The 24,054-nt window shown below is 38.5% G+C and overlaps 1 protein-coding gene across 1 annotated transcript in view; it reads left to right on the top strand.

Moving 5' to 3' along the window:
* Positions 1 to 431: 431 nt before the first annotated feature.
* The window catches only part of pde10a (phosphodiesterase 10A), a 160,012-nt gene continuing 136,389 nt past the window's right edge, over positions 432 to 24,054 (top strand). Inside the window, exon 1 of the mRNA XM_062995032.1 lies at positions 432 to 525. Within this exon, the coding sequence (XP_062851102.1) occupies positions 432 to 525 (94 nt within the window). The remainder of the gene's footprint in view (positions 526 to 24,054) is intronic.

Raw genomic sequence — 24,054 nt, 5'->3', positions numbered from 1 at the left:
TTCACAGCTGACCATGCAAGCCAAAGCAATGGCCACATTAGAGTGGAGAAGCAGATTAAAACAGGGACCTGCGTGGATCCCTGCAAATAGGAGAACCAGAGTTTAGAATTTGGGCATGTTCTTCGCTCCAGTGTTATCCCAGGCACACGTGATTGCGCAGATCACTTCGTGGTCATATTGTATTACTTTTCAAAAGGACGGCGACTTTTGGACGGTTCTATTTCTTCTCTATATTATAGCATCTCCACGTCATTTTTTATTGCCTTGCACATTAGTGAGCGCACCTGCCAACTTTTCCCCCAAGCGCGCCGAATTTAGAGGATCAACCAACTGCGCCCGTCTGAATGAACGCGGCCACTCGCATGTTCATATCTTCACGGTCCAAGCAGAGAGCGCGTTTCCACAAGGTCTAGTCTAATTTTCAAGTGCCAATGTCGAAGAAACGCAAAACTCCAGGCGACGACAATGGAGGAGGAGAGTTCTCCAGATCAGAGGATTTCCCGCGTTCCAGCAGCGCCGACCAAGGTATGATGACTCTAGTATTAATAGTTAGACTGGCAGGACTTACAAGATTAAAACGTTCCATATGGGTGATAAACTACATCATAAAAATATTAAAACCAAAAACAGCAAAAACATTTAAGTAATCTATTTGGAAAGTGCGTATTCAACGCCATTGTCAGAGCTGGATAACCTGGGAGTGAACACAGCCTTGAAAGAACACACACATCCTTGAATTCTATTAGCATGGGTACATTGTCAGAGTGAGTTTTAATGCTTGCCATGCCATGGCTACAAAAAGCAGAGTGATATTTTTCCATAGCCACAGGAAAGGGATTTGCCTGGCCTTCACATCTTGGTTCATATTAAAAGAGCAGTTTAGAAGCTTAAAGAGATCAGACAGGCATAAGACTTAAAAGTGTTACAGGTGTAAATTTATCTTGGCCTTTTAAAAATAGAACCTTCATTGCCACATCCTCCAATATTTGTGGAGGAGTGAATCGTTCCTCTGTGGTGATGTAAAGCTTGCTTGACTATGACCAGTGGTATATGTGTTCCAGCAAATGATGCCACCTCTTTTTTTAGTGTTATTTCTGAATGTTGTAGATAAATGGCTTCACTTTGTGTAGAAGAGTCTGAACTTGCATTTGTAGATGTAAAAATATGTATATGTGTTCCAGCAAATGATGGCACCTCTTTCTTAGTGTAATTGAATTATATTGAACCATGTGGGCAAATATTCTTTCAGCCTAAGATGGACCTTAGCAAAAGAAGGATTTATGCTTTAAGGATGTCGTCTAACTAGATCTATTGCAAGACATCATCACCAACTATAGTAAATTATAATTTTTAACATAGAATTAGCCACAAAGAATGTACTGTATATACGCTGAATCATATGTTGAATACATGTCCTTAGAAAAGAACAAATTTACAGTACTGTTCTTTTTAAGTGTATGAACATTTGACTGCTAACTGCACATTTACTGTGCTATAGTTACAATTTGATATTATTTAAATGAGAAGTAACAAGTTAAATAGAAGCATATACACTGATCAGCCATAACATTAAAACCACCTCCTTGTTTCTACACTCACTGTCCATTTTATCAGCTCCACTTACCATATAGAATCACTTTGTAGTTCTACAATTACTGACTGTAGTCCATCTGTTTCTCTACATACCTTTTTAGCCTGCTTTTATGGTCAGGACCCCCACATGACCACCACAGAGTGTTGTGCTGGTATCAGATCAGACACAGCAGCACTGCTGGAGTTTTTAAATGCAGTGTCCACTCACTGTCCACTCTATTAGACACTCCTACCTAGTTGGTCCACCTTGTAGATGTAAAGTCAGAGACGATCGCTCATCTATTGCTGCTGTTTGAGGTGGCCATCTTCTAGACCTTCATCAGACGCTGTCTACGGGGCGCTGATGGCTGGATGTTTTTGGTTGGTGGACTATTCTCAGTTAAGCAGTGACAGTGAGGTGTTTAAAAACTCCATCAGCATTGCTGTGTCTGATCCACTCATACCAGCACAACACACACTAACACACCACCATCAGTGTCACTGCAGTGCTGAGAATGATCCACCACCCAAATAATACCTACTCTGTAGTGGTCTTTGGAGAGTCCTGACCACTGAAGAACAGCATGAAAGGGGGTTAACAAAGCATGCAGAGAAACAGATGGACTACAGTCAGTAATTGTAGAACTACAAAGTGCTTCTATATGGTAAGTGAAGCTGACAATGTGTGTAGAAACAAGGAGGTGGTTTTAATATTATGGCTGATCGGTGTATGTATAATGTCAAATACTGCCAAAACTTTGTAAAGTGCCTTGAGTGTCTCAGCATCGACCAAGTTATGAAAACTGCTTGCTATGGCTACATTTAGACCAGAGTTGTATGTTTATATAGCATAGGATTCTGGTCAACCCTCTTTGATCAATTTGGCACAGCCGTTGATGTGGAAGGTTGATATGCATGTTCCAGGTGTTAGTGTGTGTTACAGGTGTTAATGTTTGTTGGCCGTTTTGTAATTCAGCATCCAGTACAGTAGTCAATTTGGCACACACACATTTTTTTAGAATGAATCTATCTATTGTTTAATCTAGCACGATTTACCAAGTTTTAATATCCTCCCTATATGGCAGATGTGTTAACATTGTTTTAAGGTCTGAACCTTTACAATGGCGTGCCATATCTGCTATGCCCCCCACCTCCTACTGACTTTGTCAGTAACATGGCCTCTATGCTGCAATGTAAACATGTCTGAGCTAATCAGGATTAGCACAAACAGGCCTTCATTCAGGGCCGCTGAGTGGAGAAGAGACCAATTGTGCTGTTTACACACATTGTGTAAAAACACAGCATGTTTCTTGGCTGTGTTTTTGATGCCAAGCCAGACTGTGAGTTTCCTCTGGCCAGCATAGAGGGGAAGTGGGCACTCCCTTTAACCTATATAGCATGGCACTGAGACAGAATGGACACAATGCAGTTCCTTACTACGTATGAATGTACTAAAGCAATTACATCACACAAAAAATAAAAAAAATGTCAAATGCAAAAATGGTATTGTCTAAAATACAAACCCTATTTCCAGAAAAGTTGTGACATTTTGTAAAATGCAAAAAAAAAAAAAGTAGCACGTAGGTGGCACAGTGGGATATTCCGCTAGCACACCAGTGCAGAGATTCTGAACTCCTCGGTTCGAAACTTGGCGTTGCCACCGATCGGCTGGGCGCCATCTAGCAGGCGTAATTGGCAGTGCCTGCAGCAGACACGTTTCTGCTAGGGTGGGATGACCGGACTATGTGGGTGGGGTCTTCAAACGTTGTGTAGGACCCTGATTGGCAGATAGAGAGGCCCCTGTGTAGAATGCATGGATGAAAAAGGATTCCGCTAAGGGCTGCGCGTGGGTCGTTGGAGGTGTGAGCAGCAATATACCCACCTCGACTGCAATCAGGGATCCCCCAGCAGCAGAAGACAAATTGACTATATGCTAAATTGGGATAAAATGGGATAAAATGCATGAATAAAATTTTTAAAAAGAATATGTGATGTGTCAGTGCTCTAGAATCTTTATTTAACTGACAAAAGTAGAAAGAAAATATGATTTCAGATGTTTCAACAGTCTGTGGATACCCTTGTCTTATTCTCCACTTTATGATGCACCATATAGGAGGCAGATCTGGACTGCAGGCAAGCTAGTCAAGCACACACACTCTGTGTTTATGAAGCCATGCTGTTGTGGCATGTACAGAATAAGGTCTGGCATTGGCTGGTTAAAATAACCACAGACTTTCCAGAAAAAGACGTAACCTTCATAGCAGTACATCTTTAAAATTGAAATATACACCTTTGCATCAGTGGGACCTATACACATATGCAAGTCAAGCCATGACAGTTTTTGGCTTTTGCAGCTTTCGCTGATAACAGTTTGGATGATCCTTATTATCTTTTGTCTTCGTCTCAATGTCCTTTTTTTTTTTTTTTAAACAAGCTGAAATGTGGACTACAGTTCCACTGTCATTCAGTCTGAGACGAGCTTAGGCCCAGATAACTCAGTGGTGTGTCTGCATAGAATTAATGTCTGGCTTTGTCTTTGTGTCTCTTTGTGTTGAGTTTCAGGTTGCATTTCTTGTGGTGTATTATATTAAGTGACAACAGTTTTCTAAATTACTTCTGAGCCCATGTGGCTAAACTTGGTTAAGCCCATTTAGTGGTGGTTTCTGTTCTTGCCCTACATGGACTGAGATCTTTCTAGATTCCCTAAATTTTTACAATATTATGGGTCATTTCTACAATTCGGTGCCTTTTGTGTCCCCAGTACTGATCATTGTATTTATTAAATAAAATTTTAAACAATACAATTTCTAAACATCTTACTGAAATAATTAACACTTTCACCCCCCCCCCCCCCTCCCTTCCCAATAAAATTAGATACCAGAGGTTTTCCCATGTCCCCAGTGCTGTACATTCTGATGTAGTGATGGATATATGAGGTTTAATCATGAAAATATCTCAGTCTTTCCATTCTGGTTAAAAGGTTTGCTTAAGTCTCTCTAAACCTTGGATTTTTGTTCTTTATGAATTTAATTTTATTGCTGATTATAAGGGTTTTTCACACGTCCCTCAATTTGCTGTCCACCCTGTTATTTCTTACTACTGTCTCTTAAAATAAAGAACTGTTTTACATTTCCTCGAGCTCACATGATCTTTTTGGAGGGAAAACAACTGTGGAAGATGAGTGGCTAACTCCTCACTTTAATGTTGTTTTTTCCACATTTTATCCTAAAAGTCTTATATGGTCAACCATAACATGTCCACCCTGTTATGGGATATATGAGAAAAAGCAATACGATTTGATCATTTAAAAAATTATCACACTAAAAAGCAGAGAATTCTTTGTCTGAATTCACTTTTATGCTAGCATGGTTTTGCTCACTCGCTAATGGCTAATTTTATGTCAGAATGTCCACCCTGTTATGGTCCACCCTGTTACAACCTAATATGTAACAGGGTGGACATCACAGTGTGTATGAGTGTACATGTGTGATTTAGCTTGACCGATATTAGTTTGGAAAAGTATAACATGTCCTTTTTATAATAAAACCTGAAAAATATATTAAAACAGTGTTTCATTTTCAAAAAGTTTTAGGGTACAAAAGGCACCCAATCCCAGGAATGACCCTCATTGACAATTATTTCATGAAGTTTGAAACACAGTGGTGAGCCCATCCTTGCTTGTAAAGACTAAGCCTTTGGTGGATCTTCCTTTTATACCCAATCACGATTCCCTTACCTGTTACCAGTTTATCTGCTTATTGTTAAGTGTTTCTAAACAGTGTAGCTTTAATATTCTATTATCTTTTGAGTGTGTTGCAGGCATTAAATTCCAAGTGTGTTTCGATTTTTTAAATACATGTTTGTTTGTTTATTAGGATTTTAATGTCATGTTTTACACTTTGGTTACATTCATGACAGGAACGGTAGTTACTCATTACACAAGTTTCATCAGTTCACACAAGGTTATATCAAACCTATATCAAACACAATTTAGTGTCTCCAATTCACCTCACTTGCATGTCTTTGGACTGTGGGAGGAAACTGGAGCACCCGGAGGAAACTCACACGGACACGGAGACTCCACACAGAAAGGACCCGGACCGCACCACCTGGGGATCAAACCCAGGACCTTCTTGCTGTGAGGCGACAGTGCTACCCACTTAGCCACCGTGCCACCCTGCATTTGTTGACAAACTGGAGATCCTCTGATCATCTTTGCTCATCAAAGGCTCAGCCTTTCCTGGATGCTGCTTTTGTACCATTATTACAATCACCTGCTGACATCACCTGTTTGGAATCACATCCATTATTCAGTTTTTTCACTTCATTACTAGCCCTAAATTGCCCCCTCCCAACTTTGGAATGTGTTGCAGGCCTGAAATGCTGGTATATTAACAAATAAAATGAAGTTGACCAGGCAAAACATGAAATATCTCAGGTTCATCCTGTCTGCAATCAAATAAAAGTCAAAGTAAATGTGAGGAACACTGCATTTTAATTTTATTTGCATTTCCCATACTGTCCCAACTTTTTCTGATTTGGGGTTGTACAAAATGTGGGCTCACAGATTAGTATGCTACCATGAAATGGAAATATATGGCCAAATAAATAAAAACACCTACACAAGATTGTTGATTCCAAAACCTTGGGTACATGCAGTTGGGCTATAACAGTCTCCCCTCGTTTGGGAAGGCTTCTCACAAGATTTTGGGGTGTGTCTGTGTAAGATCTGCCACTGATGTTGGACCAGTGTGTATGAAGATCAGGGAGGAATGACTTGATTGTACCCGCCACAGCTCTGACGTCACTGACACGCTCACTGGCTCGCGCCTGATCTGAACAGGCTGTACGGTACTGTAAGCTCTCGTGAGAAGTGTTGCAACAAAACCGGGTAAATGAACACTAGTAAACATTTAATTTATAATATACCTTGTAATCTGTAACTCACACCAGATTAGAATCCGTAATACCGCAGTTACACTGGCGTGACGGTCATATGTTTCAGATGTTAGTGCATCAGATGCTATTAGTGATTATTTATCAAGCTTTACTCTCTCTTCAAGTCAGTTATTTTCTATTACTAATAAAAACAATAGGTAATTTATTAAACTACTTGGATAGAATATGTACGATTGTGTTGCAAGGCGAACAGCATCATGGTTAATGTAGTCTGTTCGACCGGCTGTGTAGTAGTAACCGATTTAACCACTAGATGGGGATGCAGTAATACAAATATTAAATGCAAGAAAAAACAACATGCACATTTAGCAAATATAACTGATCTGACTGGACAGTCAATCCGAAATAATAGTTCAGTAGAATAGGATAGATGATGTACCAACTTCTTTTTTAATACCCTTTCTCTTTGCATAATTCATAGTTCAACGTTTCCCACAAATGACCTTTAATTTTTACACTCTTAAAAATACCTCTAATGATTTTCATTTAAAGAACAAATCAGAACACTACACAATTGGGTATTGTCTATGACTATATATATATATATATATATATATATATATATATATATATATATATATATATATATATATATATATATATATATATAAACATTCTTGAAACTTGAAACATTCACATTAGATTAGTTCGAATAACATGCCTCATAAGTCAATGACTTATTAGAATCCTCTCTACTTAGGCACAGTAGATTATACTTTAATGCTGTATATCTGTACATTCATAGCTTTACTTGTATGAATTGAACAGACGGTGCTAGTTTTATGTAAGACTTCCGTAAGCTAATGTGTTTTTTGTATTTAATGCGTGTTAAAACTGTGAGGGACTATGCACCCAAGATTTTCACTCACCTTTCACAACTGTGTTAATGTGACGTGACAATGAAAGTGAAATGAAATGAAAATACATAAAGGAAAACACTTCTGGAAATGTCACTTTTTAATATAGTTTTTTAATATCTCAAAAAGTTTGTTTACAGTTAATGTTGTGTTTATTTATTTTCATTTAGGAAAATTAACGATATGTCAAACCAAATCTTTGCATAAAACAGAAGGTGATAAACACTGTGAAAGCAAAAGTGAAAAACTAAAAATGACCATAACTGCTTATTTGGTGTTGGTCTATGAATATGTAATTTAATACCTACATTAATAACCTAATGCCCACCACATGTCCCCATAAGAAAAGTGTTTCATTTCGCATTAATATTGGAATTTAGCAAATAGAGCAAAATTAGTATCAAAGTTTACTAATTATTTATTAATAACACTGGTATTTTACAAATTAGTTTAGAGTAAAATTGTAATTTATTTGACAATCAGACTGCTGTATAATTTGTGAACAGTATTGCTACAATATACCCGTAGTGGTTTCATTGACACATTTTGTTCAGTGTTAAGTTCTTTTCATCCCAGAAGTAGTGGCTTTAGACAAAGGTTTGTAATAAATAAATATAATAAAAACTTAACCCAAATAACTTGCTAAAATTCTAAATATAACAAAGTGGACAACTTGTATTTAAAAACAGAGCAGATACATTATGAAGTAATCCAGTGGTTACTATTAGTTATTGTAGTACTGATAGGAAATGTTTTTGCTCATTTTAACAAGGCATCTTGTACCAAGAAATACATGCTATTTCAGCAAAACAATGCCAGGCCTTATTCTGCACATGCTACAACAACATGGCTCCGTATTTACAGTATTTGTGTGCCTAACTGTCCTGCCTGCAGTCAAGATCTATTAAAAATGTATCAAGCAAGAATGGGCAAAAAACTGCAACAATTAGTATCCTCAGTTCCTTACTGATCAAAAAGTGTAATATATAGGAAAAGCGATTGAAGGCAGTGGTAAGCATCCCTCTGTCCCAGCTTTTTCGAGTGTGTTAGAGGCATCAAATTCCAAATTTGTTTATATTTACAAAATACAATTAAGTTTGTCAGTGAAAACATTGGAAATCTTTTCCTGTGCTGAACTAAGATTTAGTAATTATGTAGAATATAGATTATATCCGAAGTAAGTAGATTTTATAACATGGGCAGTCAGTAAGTACCTGGCAGTAGAGGTGAGGCCAAAAGTTTACATACAGCATACATGAGAGCAGAGAGCAGAGCATGCATATCATGACAGTTTATGTTAGTGCTACTTTTTTGTGACTGAACAACTAAAAAACATTTAAACTATTAAAATCACCAAAGTCTTTGGCACAACTCTGGCTGGACAGCAAAGCTTGGAAAGGTTTAATTAAAGTCATAGTTTTAGTAGCCTTTTTAAAACAGTTTATATATATTTAATAGGGCATGACCAGTTGCTGTACGTATGTTTTTATGTATAAAACTCATAACAATGTCACAGCAAAAGTACAGTTGCAAAAATCTTTAAAAAGGCAAGATTGCAATAACTTACATGTCCCTAAACTGTATGTATGCCAGCTCAGCTTAGGCTCAGCTTTTTTAATGTTTGTACAAAAACATCACTATTTCTTATATTGGATGGCATTCACAAAGCTAAAATTCAAGAACTGATTCTCACCACTGCTCTTTCATTTACGTGTTGATATTGCGTATAATTTATGCCAGTAAAATTTCAATATTATATTTTTGACAAATATATGTTTTTTTGACTTCTGACCTTATTAAATGCCCACAGAAACTAAATAATTTAAGACAAAACCATGTAATCAATTGGCCCTCTGTCCAGGGTATTCCTGCCTGGCTGCCACTTTTTCCTGGTAAAATTGTACCCACCACAGATAACCCTGACTAGGATAAAGTGGCTTATGAAAATAAATTAATTAATTAATCAATCAACTGTCCACATTTCATAAAGGCAATAAACATATAAAACCCTAAAAGTAACAAAATTAAATAGAGATTTTAAAGGTTACATGTTGAAAATGATAGACAAAAACAGACTGTCAAAATTGCCTTAAAATGTAATTTCCAATCTTTCAGTTAAAAAAATAAAAGTGTTTATTGCAAAATTAGGAAATGTTAGTTATGTATGAAAAAGATAAAAGTTCTCAGGAACTCAAATACAATATAATGCTTAACTTATAGTGGTTGAGAAGGTTTGTGCAAAGATTGATTTAACCACATGATAAACCAAACCTGCCCAGAGCAAAGATAGATTTTTTTTTTTACATTTATTATATCTTATTACTTTAATTATAAGCTAATACAGGTGCTGGGGAATATAATTGAAATGGCATATAAAAGTAAGCTCACTCAGAATTGAATTATTCAAAATTACAGATACCCACATACAAGTAAAAAATAAATAAAAAAAGAAGAGGCAAAAATTATTTTGAAAACTTGGTGAAAAGAGGACACAGTCTGAACCCTTAAACAATGGGGGAAAATAATGTTTTCATTACTAAATGGACCATATTTCCTTTCTGCTATACGTGATACACTCATACCAGAACAACACACTAATGTTAGTGTCATTGCAGTGCTGAGAAGGATCAACATCCTAACATTATCTGGTTAATGGGGGTTCTATGGGGGGTCTGTTTTGATTAATAAATGGGGTACAGGTGGGTGACAGTCAGTCATTGCATACTCACAAAGTTTACCTAAATAGCTTATAAATGGATGTACTATAGAGGTGTACCTAATAAAGTGCTCACTGAGTATTTCCTAGTGCCCAGTTTATATTGCTAAATATTACACTGAAATAAAAAAATAAGTAAATTAATAAAAAAATGGGCATGTATATACAGTATGTGTACTGTTTGTAATGGTATTGGAATGAGCTTTTTTTTATCTCTGTGTTGTAAAGAAAACCACAGAGGCCTACTTTTATATTTCAGTTTGTCTTTTAATGAGTTTTAGTCATTTTTAGCTTGTCTTATTAACTATAATTATCCCTGCTATGCAGATTTTATTAAAAGGACATGACGAACTGAATTGTTTTATTACACTGAAGTCACTTAGAAAAAGAAGCTTTGTAGGGAGAATTCAGACCCTACTTGTGACATTTTGTTCTTTGAGATTTTTTTTTATTTTTTTTTTTTGGTGTTAAAAACTACTGATAGTTATTTGGTTACAGAAAAAAGAACAGTCTGTATTTCTCTTTTCATCATACATTAACAAAACCATTTGTTTATTCTTCCCATGTCATCTCTTATAAGAGAATACCACTCTGTTTTTCACATTAAGAATGACATACACTATACAAGACGCCTAGTAAAAGTAATGACATCACTGTGCAGGGCTGTTTAACATCACCGGTGTGTAAGCTGTGAGCTCTAACGTAGGTGCAGACGTAGGTGAAGGTCATAGACAGAACAACCTATTAAATATCTAAACCAAATATCAGTGAGGGAGAACATACAGTGCTAACTGCAGACTCCTCAAAGTCCAGTCCCTTCAGCTGTAGATTAGATTAGATAGATTAGTTCCTGATTACACATGAGCTGTCTGATTAAAGTGCTGTAGTTTAGGTAGAAAACATATTTAAAACATATGGCAGCTGGAAGAAATGCTGGAAGAAACAGTAAAAAAAAATGCAGACAGAGGGTATATCAGGTTTTAGATTGACAAAATACATAATATTTATTATAATATATTATATATTTAATAAAGTAAAGTATAACATATGTCTATATATGTGGTTAGGAGAATATTTAAGTTAAACCAGCTGTAATTATTTTGTATTTTATATATTCGGTTCAGCAATGCACAAGACGTGTGAGTAGAACAAATAACCAATAGCTGATGAGCATGTGAAGTACAATCAACATGAATATGTCAGTGTATAAGATTAAATTAAGGTAAATATTCTAAAAGACTGTAAGGAAAAAATAAATATTGTAGGTCTACTGTTGATGTGACTAGTAAATCAAGTCATATGCTTGTTGGAGACAAGAAAAAAAAGAAGTGTGTGTGTGTATGAACACTAAATGTCATGCGTGAAGGCCTAAGCATGTGCCTGGCACTAATTGCGAGGACATTGATGTGACTGCGCACACCGAGTCCATTTAGACGTCCTTTACAGACGTAAGCAGACAGCGGAGTGAAACACGTGTGAGTTTAGATACGCTGTTTGTTTTTCTCCCCCTCACTCGCTTACTTTCGCCGTCACACTCTCACTCGCTCTTGCTTTCTCTTTCTCGACTTTCTACCCTCCAGGTGGTGCTGACGTGTGTCACACTCATCATCATAATCAGCTCTCTAAGCTAATGAGGCCAGAGATTGAGGTTTGAGAGTGGCGTCAGTGAAAAAATTTCAGGTCACTGGTCTCCATGGATGGCGTGTGTGTGTGTGTGTGTGTGTGTGTGTGTGTGTGTGTTTCATTCTCAGATTACAGTTTCACTTTGTTTTGGAACCTGATAATTAATTGTGTTTTGCTTCACTAACTATTTGTATAAGGTCAAGTATTATTACTTATAATTCTTGCTTTAAATGTTTCATTTGGCCTGTGGACAGTCTCTTGCACAGTGACACACTCCACAAATGGGAGATGGGCTATTTGGTTTTGTGAAAAACATTACATGTACAGTGTATCACAAAAGTGAGTACACCCCTCACATTTCTGCAGATATTTAAGTATATCTTTTCATGGGACAACACTGACAAAATGACACTTTGACACAATGAAAAGTAGTCTGTGTGCAGCTTATATAACAGTGTAAATTTATTCTTCCCTCAAAATAACTCAATATACAGCCATTAATGTCTAAACCACCGGCAACAAAAGTGAGTACACCCCTTAGTGAAAGTTCCTGAAGTGTCAATATTTTGTGTGGCCACCATTATTTCCCAGAACTGCCTTAACTCTCCTGGGCATGGAGTTTACCAGAGCTTCACAGGTTGCCACTGGAATGCTTTTCCACTCCTCCATGACGACATCACGGAGCTGGCGGATATTCGAGACTTTGCGCTCCTCCACCTTCCGCTTGAGGATGCCCCAAAGATGTTCTATTGGGTTTAGTCTGGAGACATGCTTGGCCAGTCCATCACCTTTACCCTCAGCCTCTTCCATAAAGCAGTGGTCGTCTTAGAGGTGTGTTTGGGGTCATTATCATGCTGGAACACTGCCCTGCGACCCAGTTTCCGGAGGGAGGGGATCATGCTCTGCTTCAGTATTTCACAGTACATATTGGAGTTCATGTGTCCCTCAATGAAATGTAACTCCCCAACACCTGCTGCACTCGTGCAGCCCCAGACCATGGCATTCCCACCACCATGCTTGACTGTAGGCATGACACACTTATCTTTGTACTCCTCACCTGATTGCCGCCACACATGCTTAAGACCATCTGAACCAAACAAATTAATCTTGGTCTCATCAGACCATAGGACATGGTTCCAGTAATCCATGTCCTTTGTTGACATGTCTTCAGCAAACTGTTTGCAGGCTTTCTTGTGTAGAGACTTCAGAAGAGGCTTCCTTCTGGGGTGACAGCCATGCAGACCAATTTGATGTAGTGTGCGGCGTATGGTCTGAGCACTGACAGGCTGACCCCCCACCTTTTCAATCTCTGCAGCAATGCTGACAGCACTCCTGCGCCTATCTTTCAAAGACAGCAGTTGGATGTGACGCTGAGCATGTGCACTCAGCTTCTTTGGACGACCAACGCGAGGTCTGTTCTGAGTGGACCCTGCTCTTTTAAAACGCTGGATGATCTTGGCCACTGTGCTGCAGCTCAGTTTCAGGGTGTTGGCAATCTTCTTGTAGCCTTGGCCATCTTCATGTAGCGCAACAATTCGTCTTTTAAGATCCTCAGAGAGTTCTTTGCCATGAGGTGCCATATTGGAACTTTCAGTGACCAGTATGAGAGAGTGTGAGAGCTGTACTACTAAATTGAACACACCTGCTCCCTATGCACACCTGAGACCTAGTAACACTAACAAATCACATGACATTTTGGAGGGAAAATGACAAGCAGTGCTCAATTTGGACATTTAGGGGTGTAGTCTCTTAGGGGTGTACTCACTTTTGTTGCCGGTGGTTTAGACATTAATGGCTGTATATTGAGTTATTTTGAGGGAAGAATAAATTTACACTGTTATATAAGCTGCACACAGACTACTTTTCATTGTGTCAAAGTGTCATTTTGTCAGTGTTGTCCCATGAAAAGATATACTTAAATATCTGAAGAAATGTGAGGGGTGTACTCACTTTTGTGATACACTGTATGTGGCCAAATGTATGTGGACACCTGAGTTTGTTTTTAGAGTTGCACCCCACACCTCCTAGAAAGGCTTAAAGATTCTGAAGTGTTTCTGTAACTATTTAGCCAGGAAAGCATTTGTGAGTTCAGGTATAATGCTGGACAAAAAAGGCATGACTCACAAGCAAAGTTCCAATTCATCCTGAATTAGCTCAGTGGACTTGAGGTCAGGGCTCTGTGTGGGCCACTGGAGTTTCTCCACACTAAGGTCACCAAATCTTAACCTTGCTTTTTGCACAGGAGCATAGTAATGCTGAAATAGAAAATAACCTTTTGTTTTTATATATATTTTTTGTTTATGCATTTTCTCCCGACTTTAGCACGTCCAATTTCCCAATTGCGTCATGGTTCCTCTCCACTAATGCTGATCCCGGCTCTGATTGAGGAGAACGAAGCTAACCCACATCCCCTCCGACACGTGGGCAGCATCCGTATGCATCTCGTCACCTACACTTAACGAGTGCATATGCGGATCAGCACTGTGTACGGAGAGACACGCCCTTATCCGCACACTCTTTCCTTGTCTCTGTGCAGGCACCATCAATCAGCCAGCAGAGGTCATAGTTGCATCAGTCATGAGAGAGTCCCTATCTGGCTTAATATCCCACCCCTATCTGAACAATCCAACAGGCCAATCGTTGTTTATGTGGCTGCTCAGCCCAGCCGGCAGGCAGAGCTAAGACTCGATACGATGTATTCGATATCCCAGCTCTGATGTTCTAGCGTGTGTTTTTACCGCTGTGCCACCTGAACGGCCTGAAAATAACCTTTCTTAAATGGTTGCCAAAAAATTGGAGATAAATTATTTAATTTGTAACATTGGATTGTTTACACTTGATTTTATGGAATTGCTGAAAACACCTGAATTACTAATTTTCATACTCTTGACCATATAGTGTATATGTTCATAATAAACAGCAAGCTGGCTAAATGGGGCTAAATCTTTTCCCCAATGCTCATTGTTAACAAGTTTTAGCAATAAGGAAATTGTTTTACTGTAAACTAGTATTTTGTAACAAAGTTTACATTTTGCATTGTTCTCTGTAGCATATATAACTTTGACAGGCAACAACAACAGCTAAATCAGTCACTGAACCTCAATCTAAATGCCTGAATTTGATAATTGATTTTCAGATCTTCTAACCAAACCAAGAATGCTGAACCAGATTTGTGATGTGACTTGGTAGAAGCTGTCTGATGCTAAAATTAGATGAATTCTAGACTAATAAGTCTGTTTGAAAACGCAGTGAGTAAAAAGACGATGTGTGTGGCTGGTCAAATAAAATTAACATCGTCACGTAAAGTGAATTACTTAAAAGTCTACTTGTGCTAGAAAACTTACACTTACACAGTAATTACTTTATACTTCTGGAAATCAGATTCTCCCTAACATTCTACGATCTCCTGATGACACTTCACTAGGGATTTTTTGTATGAATCACAGGTGTTCCACACAGTCAAACAGATTGGTTTCATCAAGCAGTGTGTTGTGACACATACCGAAGAACCATATGAAAAAAAAGATTTGTCCAAACAACTGCAATGCATTAAGTACAGTTCATAAAACTTCTCAGCTGTTAATGAACTAGCCAAAGAAAGAATATATCCGTTTCAAAAACACAGCCCAAACCCACATATGAGAAAAAGATCTGTCTCTGTAAAAAAGAGAATTAACTGTTAATAGTTATGCTTACTTTACAGGACGGTAGAGTGTAGCCTCATCAGTCGGGTCACTGTATAACTGTCTCACTGAAGTAAAACCAAATGTATATGTAACAGCTAAAGTTGCAGGATCAAAAACACTGAGTACAGCAATACTGGGTCAGAGCTTGTATTTTGAATGACTCAACTGTGCCGTGTACTATGAAGGACTCATTACATGCGACAGGATCTTTTTTTCTATTGAATGTCCTACTCCTAGCAAAAAAGTCTGAACATTTTCTGCTTGATTACAAACTGTATACCCAGCATAACAATTTGAATGCAAAGTTGAATTTTAGAAGTTCTTTGTATTTGGCACTACTGAAAGTAAGCATCTGTGAAATCGACAATGTAAATTCCTTTGTACAAAATTAATTAATTCTAAAGTTCATGTACATTTATGAGTTATGCTGATTTTTATAAAATGATTGGTAATAAAAAACAAACATTGTTATTGTAAGTTCTAGAAAAATGCAAAATCAATTTTTGTTAGTGTTCTCAGATTTTTAGGCCCTACTGTCCCACCCACTGTTTATTTTTTGTGTATATACGGTATATCAGCCATAACATTAAAACCACCTCCTTTCTACACTCACTGTCCATTTTATCAGCTCCACTTACCATATAGAAACACTTTGTAGTTCTACAATTACTGACTGTAGTCCATCTGTTTCTCTGCATGCTTTGTTAGCCCCCTTTCATGCTGTTCTTTAATGGTCAGGATTCTCCAGGACCACCACAGAGCAGGTATTATTTGGGTGGTGGATGATTCTCAGCACTTCAGTGACACTGACATGGTGGTGGTGTGTTAGAGTGTGTTGTGCTGGTATGAGTGGATCAGACACAGCAGCGCTGCTGGAGTTTTTAAATACCGTGTCCACTCACTGTCCACTCTGTTAGACACTCCTACCTAGTTGGTCCACCTTGTAGATGTAAAGTCAGAGACAATCGCTCATCGATTGCTGCTTTTTGAGTTGGTCATCTTCTAGACCTTCATCAGTGGTCACAGGACGCTGCCTACGGGGCGCTGTTGGCTGAATATATTTTTGTTTGGTGGACTATTCTCAGTCCAGCAGTGATAGTGAGGTGTTTAAAAATTCCAGCAGCGCTGCTGTGTCTCATACACTTATACCAGCACAACACACACTAACACACCACCACCATGTCAGTGTCACTGCAGTGCTAAGAATGATCCACCACCAAAATAATACCTGCTCTGTGATGGTCCTGGGGGGGTCCTGACCATTGAAGAACAGCATGAAAGGGGGCTAACAAAGCATGCAGAGAAACAGATGGACTACAGTCAGCAACTGTAGAACTACAAAGTGCTCCTATGGTAAGTGGAGCTGATAAAATGGACAGTGAGTGTAGAATCAAGGAGGTGGTTTTATAAAAAAAAAAACCATGCATAGAGGGCAAAGCCAAAAACCATTATTAAATGACCTTGACCCTCAATCTCTCAGACAGTACTGCATTTAAACCAACATGCTCCTTATTAGTTCTTTGTTGTGACAAAAAATTCAAGTTAAGATGTTATTTCACAAATCGAAAACCATATATCAATAACATCCAATTGTCATGCTCCTCTAACTATTGCTGAGCAATTTTTTGCCATGTGGCAGGGTGCATTTTGCTGCTGAAAAAGCTCCTGCTGTCAGCAGGAAATGCCCATTTAATTTAATTGGTGTTGTTGGTCAGCAACAATGTTTAGGTAGGTGGTACATGTCAAGGTACATTTGCGTGAATGGCAGGACCCAATGTTCCCCAGAACACTGCACAGAGAATCACATGGGCTCCATCAGCTATCTGTCTTCTCATTTGTCTTCCAACTTGCTTCGCATGTGTGATCATAGCAAGATAATCAATGTTATTCACTTCAGCTGTCAAAAGTTTTAATGTTGTGATGTACATGTGTTTATACATTCTTGCTTAAAATATTAGCCTTTTTAATGTGAACTGTCAGTAACTGTAGTGAATGTTTGTGCTCTTTGTGCTGTCAGCAAATAACCTAAAGGGGATTTTTTGGTTTTCAGAAACAGGAGGGAGTTACAGTCAGACAGCTGGTTAGAGGGGTGGTGCACTGGAACATGGGCCCTAGGGACCTGAATTTGGGTTTCCACCACCTCCCAAGACATGCAAATTATGTTTTGGCTACTCTAAATTGCCCCCAGGACTAAGTGAATGTGTAAGTATGTGTTGTCCTGCCGTGAATTGACACCCTGTTCATTTGCGCCCAATGTTTGCAGGTGCCACACATCACATTTACTTAAAAAATTATTAACTAATAAATAAAGAAAGTTAGTTTCAGCTTCTGTTGAAGAAGGGTTCTGTAGCTTTGGTCTTACTGCTTCTCCAGCATCCTGAATATTAACCATGGATTATGTGCTAGAAAAAAGTAATGGTGAAAGTATTAATTCGCGTATTTGATGTAGCGGATTGTGTAGTTGAAGGAAAAACACAATATTAATTGCACAAATAATCTAAACTAATTGTAACCGGGGAAAGACATGCTTCCACACAAGAGAGTATGAGAGCACGCATCCTGAGTAAGAAATTAAACCCATGGCGCAGCATTTTAAGTCAAAATAAAATAATACTGTGGCTGAATAACAAGTAAGCAAAAAGGGTAATAATTTGGAAACTAAAACAACCAATTAATGAATACACAATAACAAAGGAGGTAACATTACAAAATGTAGGGTCTGTAACACGCTACAGAGAGCAGGAGATAGAGAATGGACAGGAAAGCGATGAGAGCTTGATGCTGCAGTATGTGACAGACTTATAGGTCACTGCCTTCCACACACCAAAACCAAACTTTTAAAAAGAAGGAAAGGAGAATTTTCTGTACCTCCCGGTTCGACCCTGATTGGGTAAACCCCCTACCACTCGTGCATATATGGTGGTATTAAGGGCGTGTCTCACACGTGTCAGGGAGTGCTGACATCCTTCACAAGCAAAAACCCAAGCAAACTTTGCAGTACATTATCACGGCTTCAAGAGAAAAGGTGTGCCAGCTAATGCGCTGACAAAGAAGACAGGGTGAAGTTGCCATAAAAATAGAAGACCATGCCACCTGGAGCGCATCAGTGAGATGTTTTAAGTGAATGACAAGCTACCCATGTGACACTGTGCTCACTACAGGTGAAAAGAGTCACACAAAAGGGCAGCTGCCCCGTTACACTTATGAAGAAAACATTATGAATAGTGCTCTAAAAAAAGTTAACGCCCCATTTTTATTCTTTGTTATTGCATATTTAAACAAAAACAAAGTTAAAACAATTCTATTCATTTAATGAACTAAATTATTCAAGACCCATATCAACCTTGAAAAAGTAATCATCTACCTAAAAAAGTAGTTGCTTTGTTTTTTTGTTTTTTTTTGTTTTTTTTTTCATTTTTCCTCCCAATCTAGTTGTATCCAATTACCCGATTGCATTACGCTTACTCTCTACTGATGCTGCTCTCCACTCTGATTAAGGAGAACAAATCTAACCCACGCCCCCTCCGACACGTGGGCAGCAGTCGTATGCATTTTGTCACCTACACTTTGACGAGTGCAGTGCGATCCGCACTGCACTCGTCAAAGTGTAGGTGACAAAATGCATACGACTGCTGCCCACTGCTGCCCACGTGTCGGAGGGGGCGTGGGGGCGTGGGCGTGGGAGCACTGTGTACGGAGAGAAAATCCTGACGGCACTCTTTTCCCGTCTGAGTGCAGGCGCCATCAATCAGCCAGCAGAGGTCGTAATTGCATTAGAGTCCCTATCCGGCTTAATATCCCACCCCTATCTGAACAACAGGCCAATCGTTGTTCAGGTGGCTGCTCAGCCCAGACGGCAGGCAGAGCTGAGACTCAATACGATGTATTCGAGGTTCCAGCTATGGTGTTTCAGTGTGTGTTTTTACCGCTGTGCCACCTGAGTGGCCTGCTCTCCACTTCTAATTAAGGAGAGCGAGACTGACACACGTCCCCTCCGACTACATATTTTCACCTGCACGAGGCGATGTTATATGCGGATCAGCTTTGTGTTTGGAGAGACACACCCTGATCCCATTATCCCCATCTCTGTGCAAAGGCCATCAGTCAGCCAGCATCAGTCATAATTGCATCAGTTTTGAGGTCCCTATCCGGCTACCCACCAAACCTTTTGGTTTGCATCATCACCTTTTTTGCTCAATGGAATTTTCTTTATGGTAAGCCAAGCTAGCTTTCAATTCGATTCGGTGTGTTTTAGATCCATAACTGGTACATTAACCAAGAGGACAGTTACTTGTCAAAAGTGTGATGTGGCTGTTAGATAACTTTGGTCTGTGGGTAAATACAATTATGGTTTAATGATTTGATCTCATTACTGTGGGTTATATTCAGTAACAGAAACAATTAACATATTCATTATGATTGCAGATGATACTGGTACTAAATAAGGTTTTCAGAAACAAATTACCAACAATATCATTGGCACACTTATGAGTATCAGTAGCAATTCTTCTTCTGCTAGAGGATCTGTCCCTATGTTGCAAAATGGACACATTATAGTGCATTGTTAAAAAATTTTAGTAACATTTACTACTTGAACATGACAGCAGTGTCATTGTGGTTAGAAAATGTCCATGAACTAAAACTGTTTGTAATTATTTTGTGCTGTACATAGTGAGTGACATTTTACAAAGCACATGTACAACCCAAAATCAGAAAAAGTTGGGACAGCATGGAAAATGGCAATAATAAAAAACACAGTGTTTCATACATTTACTTTGACTTTTATTTGATTGCAGACAGGATGAACCTGAGATATTTCATGTTTTGTCTGCTCAATTTTATTTCATTTATTAATAAACATCCATTCCTGCATTTCAGGCCAGCAATACATTCCAAAAAAAGTTGGGACAGTAAAGCATTTACCACTTTGTAATGTTGCCATTCCTTTTCACTACACTTAAAAGACGTTTTGGCACAGAGGAGACCAAGTGATTTAGTGTTTCAGGTTTTATTTTGTCCCATTCTTCCTGCAAACACGTCTTAAGGTGTGCAACAGTACAGGGTCGTCGTTGTTGCTTTTTTGTTTCAAAATTCTCCACACATTCTCTATTGGGGACAGGTCAGGACTGCAGGCAGTACCCGTACCTTCTTCTTCCGCCACCATGCATTTGTAATAAAATTTTTATTTAATTTGCATTTTCCATACTGTTCCAACTTTTTCTGATTTGGGGTTGTATTTTAAAGAGCGGTACGGTGGAACAGTAGGTAGCGCTGTCGCCTCACAGCAGGAATGGCCTGGGTTCATTTCCCCGGCCAGCAGCCAGGGTCCTTTCTGTGTAGGGTTTGCATGTTCTCCCTGTGTCTGTGTGGCTTTCCTCTGGTAGCATCTTTCGGATTTGAAACAGGCTTTCCCTGTTTCATCCCACAAGTCCAAAGACATGCATTCAGGCCAGCTGGAGCTTGTGTGTGAGTGTATATGTGTGTGTGTGTGTGTGTGTGTGTGTTTACCCTGTGATGGACAGGCAACCTGTTTCCTACCTTTTATTATGTCTGGTGAAACTACATGAATGAATGAATGAATGTTGTATTTTTGCCTCTAGCATTAAAAACATGTTTTGTGCTTATTAATCCAGAGTCTTTGTTGCAAGTGTTGCAACCGGTCTCTGACGAATGTTGCTTTTCAGGATTTGTTTCCACAATGGTATTGTTCTGTACTGCAAAAGCATATCAGATGTGAGGAATTAAAGGTATTATACAAGCAAGTGAATTTATTGTTTAACCACTTTTATTTAACATATTTCCTGTTCACATATCCACATTCATACACATACATTTATAGTAATTATACATTTATACATATACAAATGTGTTTATAAAATAATAAGGAGAAGTATTTTTCCCCTCTTCTCCCTTCGACGCGTGCGCTGTCCACCAACCCCTTCCAATTCGCCCATACATTCGAAAAATTCGCACATGAGGCCAGTGTTCGCGGCAGAGAGCCACACACTGATCTCCATGCTCCTCCACTTTCTGTACAGGCGCCTCGGGCTACTAACCAGGGTCCTTACACAGCGTTGAAGACCCCACCCACTTTTCAGTCCGGTCTTTTCCCACCCAGCAGATTTTAATAGCCAACTTCTGCAGGCACTGCCAATTATGCCCGAGCGGTGGCAGAGCTAAGGTTTGAACTCGAGAGTTCAGAATCCTAGTGCCGGTGTGTTAGCAGATTATCCCGCTGTGCCACCTGGGCGCTCAAAAAGAAATATTTGATTTTTGCAGCATTGTGGTTCTGTTTTGATTTTTAATTTTTCAAGGTTACACGAATCTCTCTGATACATTGATACATTTTAAAATCCTCAGAATATTGGCAAGGTTTAACACCACAACACTGTTTGTAGAGATGTATTCCCATATCACAATACTACCACATCCATAATTTATACTGTGGGTGTGGTGTTCTTGTGATTTTAAACCCAAACCTTTTTTTTTAATCTAGATGAACTACTGACAAAGAGCTTCTGAATATTGTTTAAATTTTCCTAAATTCTTGGGTGCAAATTTTGGATCCATGTTTCTGTGTTTTAGTGTGTATAAGATCTATGTCTGTGTTTTAGATCCATATTTCTGTGTTTTAGTGTGTTTAAGATCCATGTCTGTTTTTTTAAATATATGTCTCTGTGTTTAAGATCTATGTCTGTGTTTTATATCTGTGTTTTAGATCCATGTATCTGTGTTTAAGATCTATGTCTGTGTTTTAGATCCACATCTTTGTTTTAGATCCATGGGTTTGTGTTTTAGATCCATGTCTCTGTGTGTTAGATCCATGTATCTGTTTTTTAAAAGTATGTCTCTGTGTTATAGATCCCTGTCTCTGTTTTAGATTCATGTCTTTGTGTTTTAGATCCATGTCTCAGCGTTTTAGATCCATGTCTCTGTGTTTTAGATCCATGACTGCATTTTAGATCCCTGCCCAAGTGTTTTAGATCCACGTTTCTGTGTTTTAGATCCACGTCTCTGTGTTTTTTATCCACGTCTCTGTGTTTTACATCCATGTCTCTGTGTTTTAGATCCATGTCTCTGTGTTTTACATCCATGTCTCTGTGTTTTACATCCATGTCTCTGTGTTTTACATCCATGTCTCTGTGTTTTAGATCCAAGTCTTTGTGTTTTACATCCATGTCTCGCAACCTGAACAGGTTCTGTTTGCAGGAGAACGTATTTTTCTGTTTGCAGAAATAATATGTATAATTTACATTTGTTATTATTTTATTTATGTTTTATTAATTTTGTGATCAGTCATGCAACTTACAAATGACTTTGAAGCCTCACTTTCTGTCTTACGACCCCAAATCAGAAAAAGTTGGGATAGTATGGAAAATGAAAACAAAAAAATGCAATGTTGCCATTGTTCTTTTCAATTTAAATTCATATTCATTAGTCTATTACCCTGTTAACCAGAACATTATTTTTCTAAACCTTGTAATGACATTACTTTCTGTTGCACAACAAGTGTGTCTCAGTTATAAGACATCAATATTGTTACATTTATAAATGAATTTTGCTTTTGCAATCACAAGTAAAAATGTGAGTGTGTGCATCTATATGTTGTCAAAGAGAGTCAGCGTATATGTGATGATGATGATGATGTATGTGTGTGTGTGCGCGCTAGAGGAGTAGAAGCTGCAGTAATGCGTGCCAGCTCCCTGTCGTTGGGGGGGACACAAGGCCCAGGAAGGCAGCATGAGTGGCAGTAACAGTGTCTCTGGGTTCCAGCCTGGCCCATCTCTCACTGCATTGGCTGCAGCTCTGACGCAGATAGCCCCCCTTCCTCTTTCTTTCCCTCCCTCCTCCCCTGTTCCTTTTTACATCCCCCCTCACTGGTTTAGATGGGTTTTTGATTCATGTGCTTTCTGCAGTTCCTCCCACTGCAATGTTCACCTCTGCTTGACAGCGCAGTTTTTTTCTTCTTCTTACCCTTTTTTTCTATCATTCATCGTTTTGTTTCCCTTCTTTAACCTCGTTCTTTCGACAAATCATTCTTGACAATTTTGCATCCTATTCTTATCCCTCAATGAGTTAAATCAGAAACATCAATGCTATTGTCCCTCGGGGGCCTTAAATGGTAGTGCTTAAAATCTAGGGTAAATTCTATATCATTGTTTGTTGTAAAAAATATGTATGGTTATTTTCTTACTTATACCTTGTGATGGTTCTGTCCTGATTTTTTAACCACAGTAGAGCGCCAGTGTAGCGTCTCCCCCCTTCTATTCTCTTCTATTCTATTAATTATGCCACCTTCTGCTCGTACTCTCTTTAAAGCGCTTGCACACGCAATGCTTTAACGTTACCTCAGCGTCATTCTGATGTCTGTCGGCATCAGAACTACGTCAGGCCCATTTACCCACTTGCTATATACTATATTTTTAAAGGTTTATTAGTGTTTTTTATCATGGTAAAAGGCCCCAAATCTCTGCTTATGATTTACTGATATGATACTAGTAAAACTGATGAAATCACCTTTAGTTCTGGACAATGTCTAGTTATATATTTATTTGTTAAATAAAATAATTTGTTGAATATATAAATTAAATTAAATAAATTTGTATTAATTCTGTATTTTAATGGGACTATTGTTTTGTGT

The sequence above is a fragment of the Trichomycterus rosablanca genome, chromosome 5, assembly GCF_030014385.1.
Source record: "Trichomycterus rosablanca isolate fTriRos1 chromosome 5, fTriRos1.hap1, whole genome shotgun sequence".
Lineage (NCBI taxonomy): Eukaryota > Metazoa > Chordata > Actinopteri > Siluriformes > Trichomycteridae > Trichomycterus > Trichomycterus rosablanca.
Note: the sequence above shows the minus strand (reverse complement) of the source record. Positions and strands in the feature narration are given on the sequence as shown.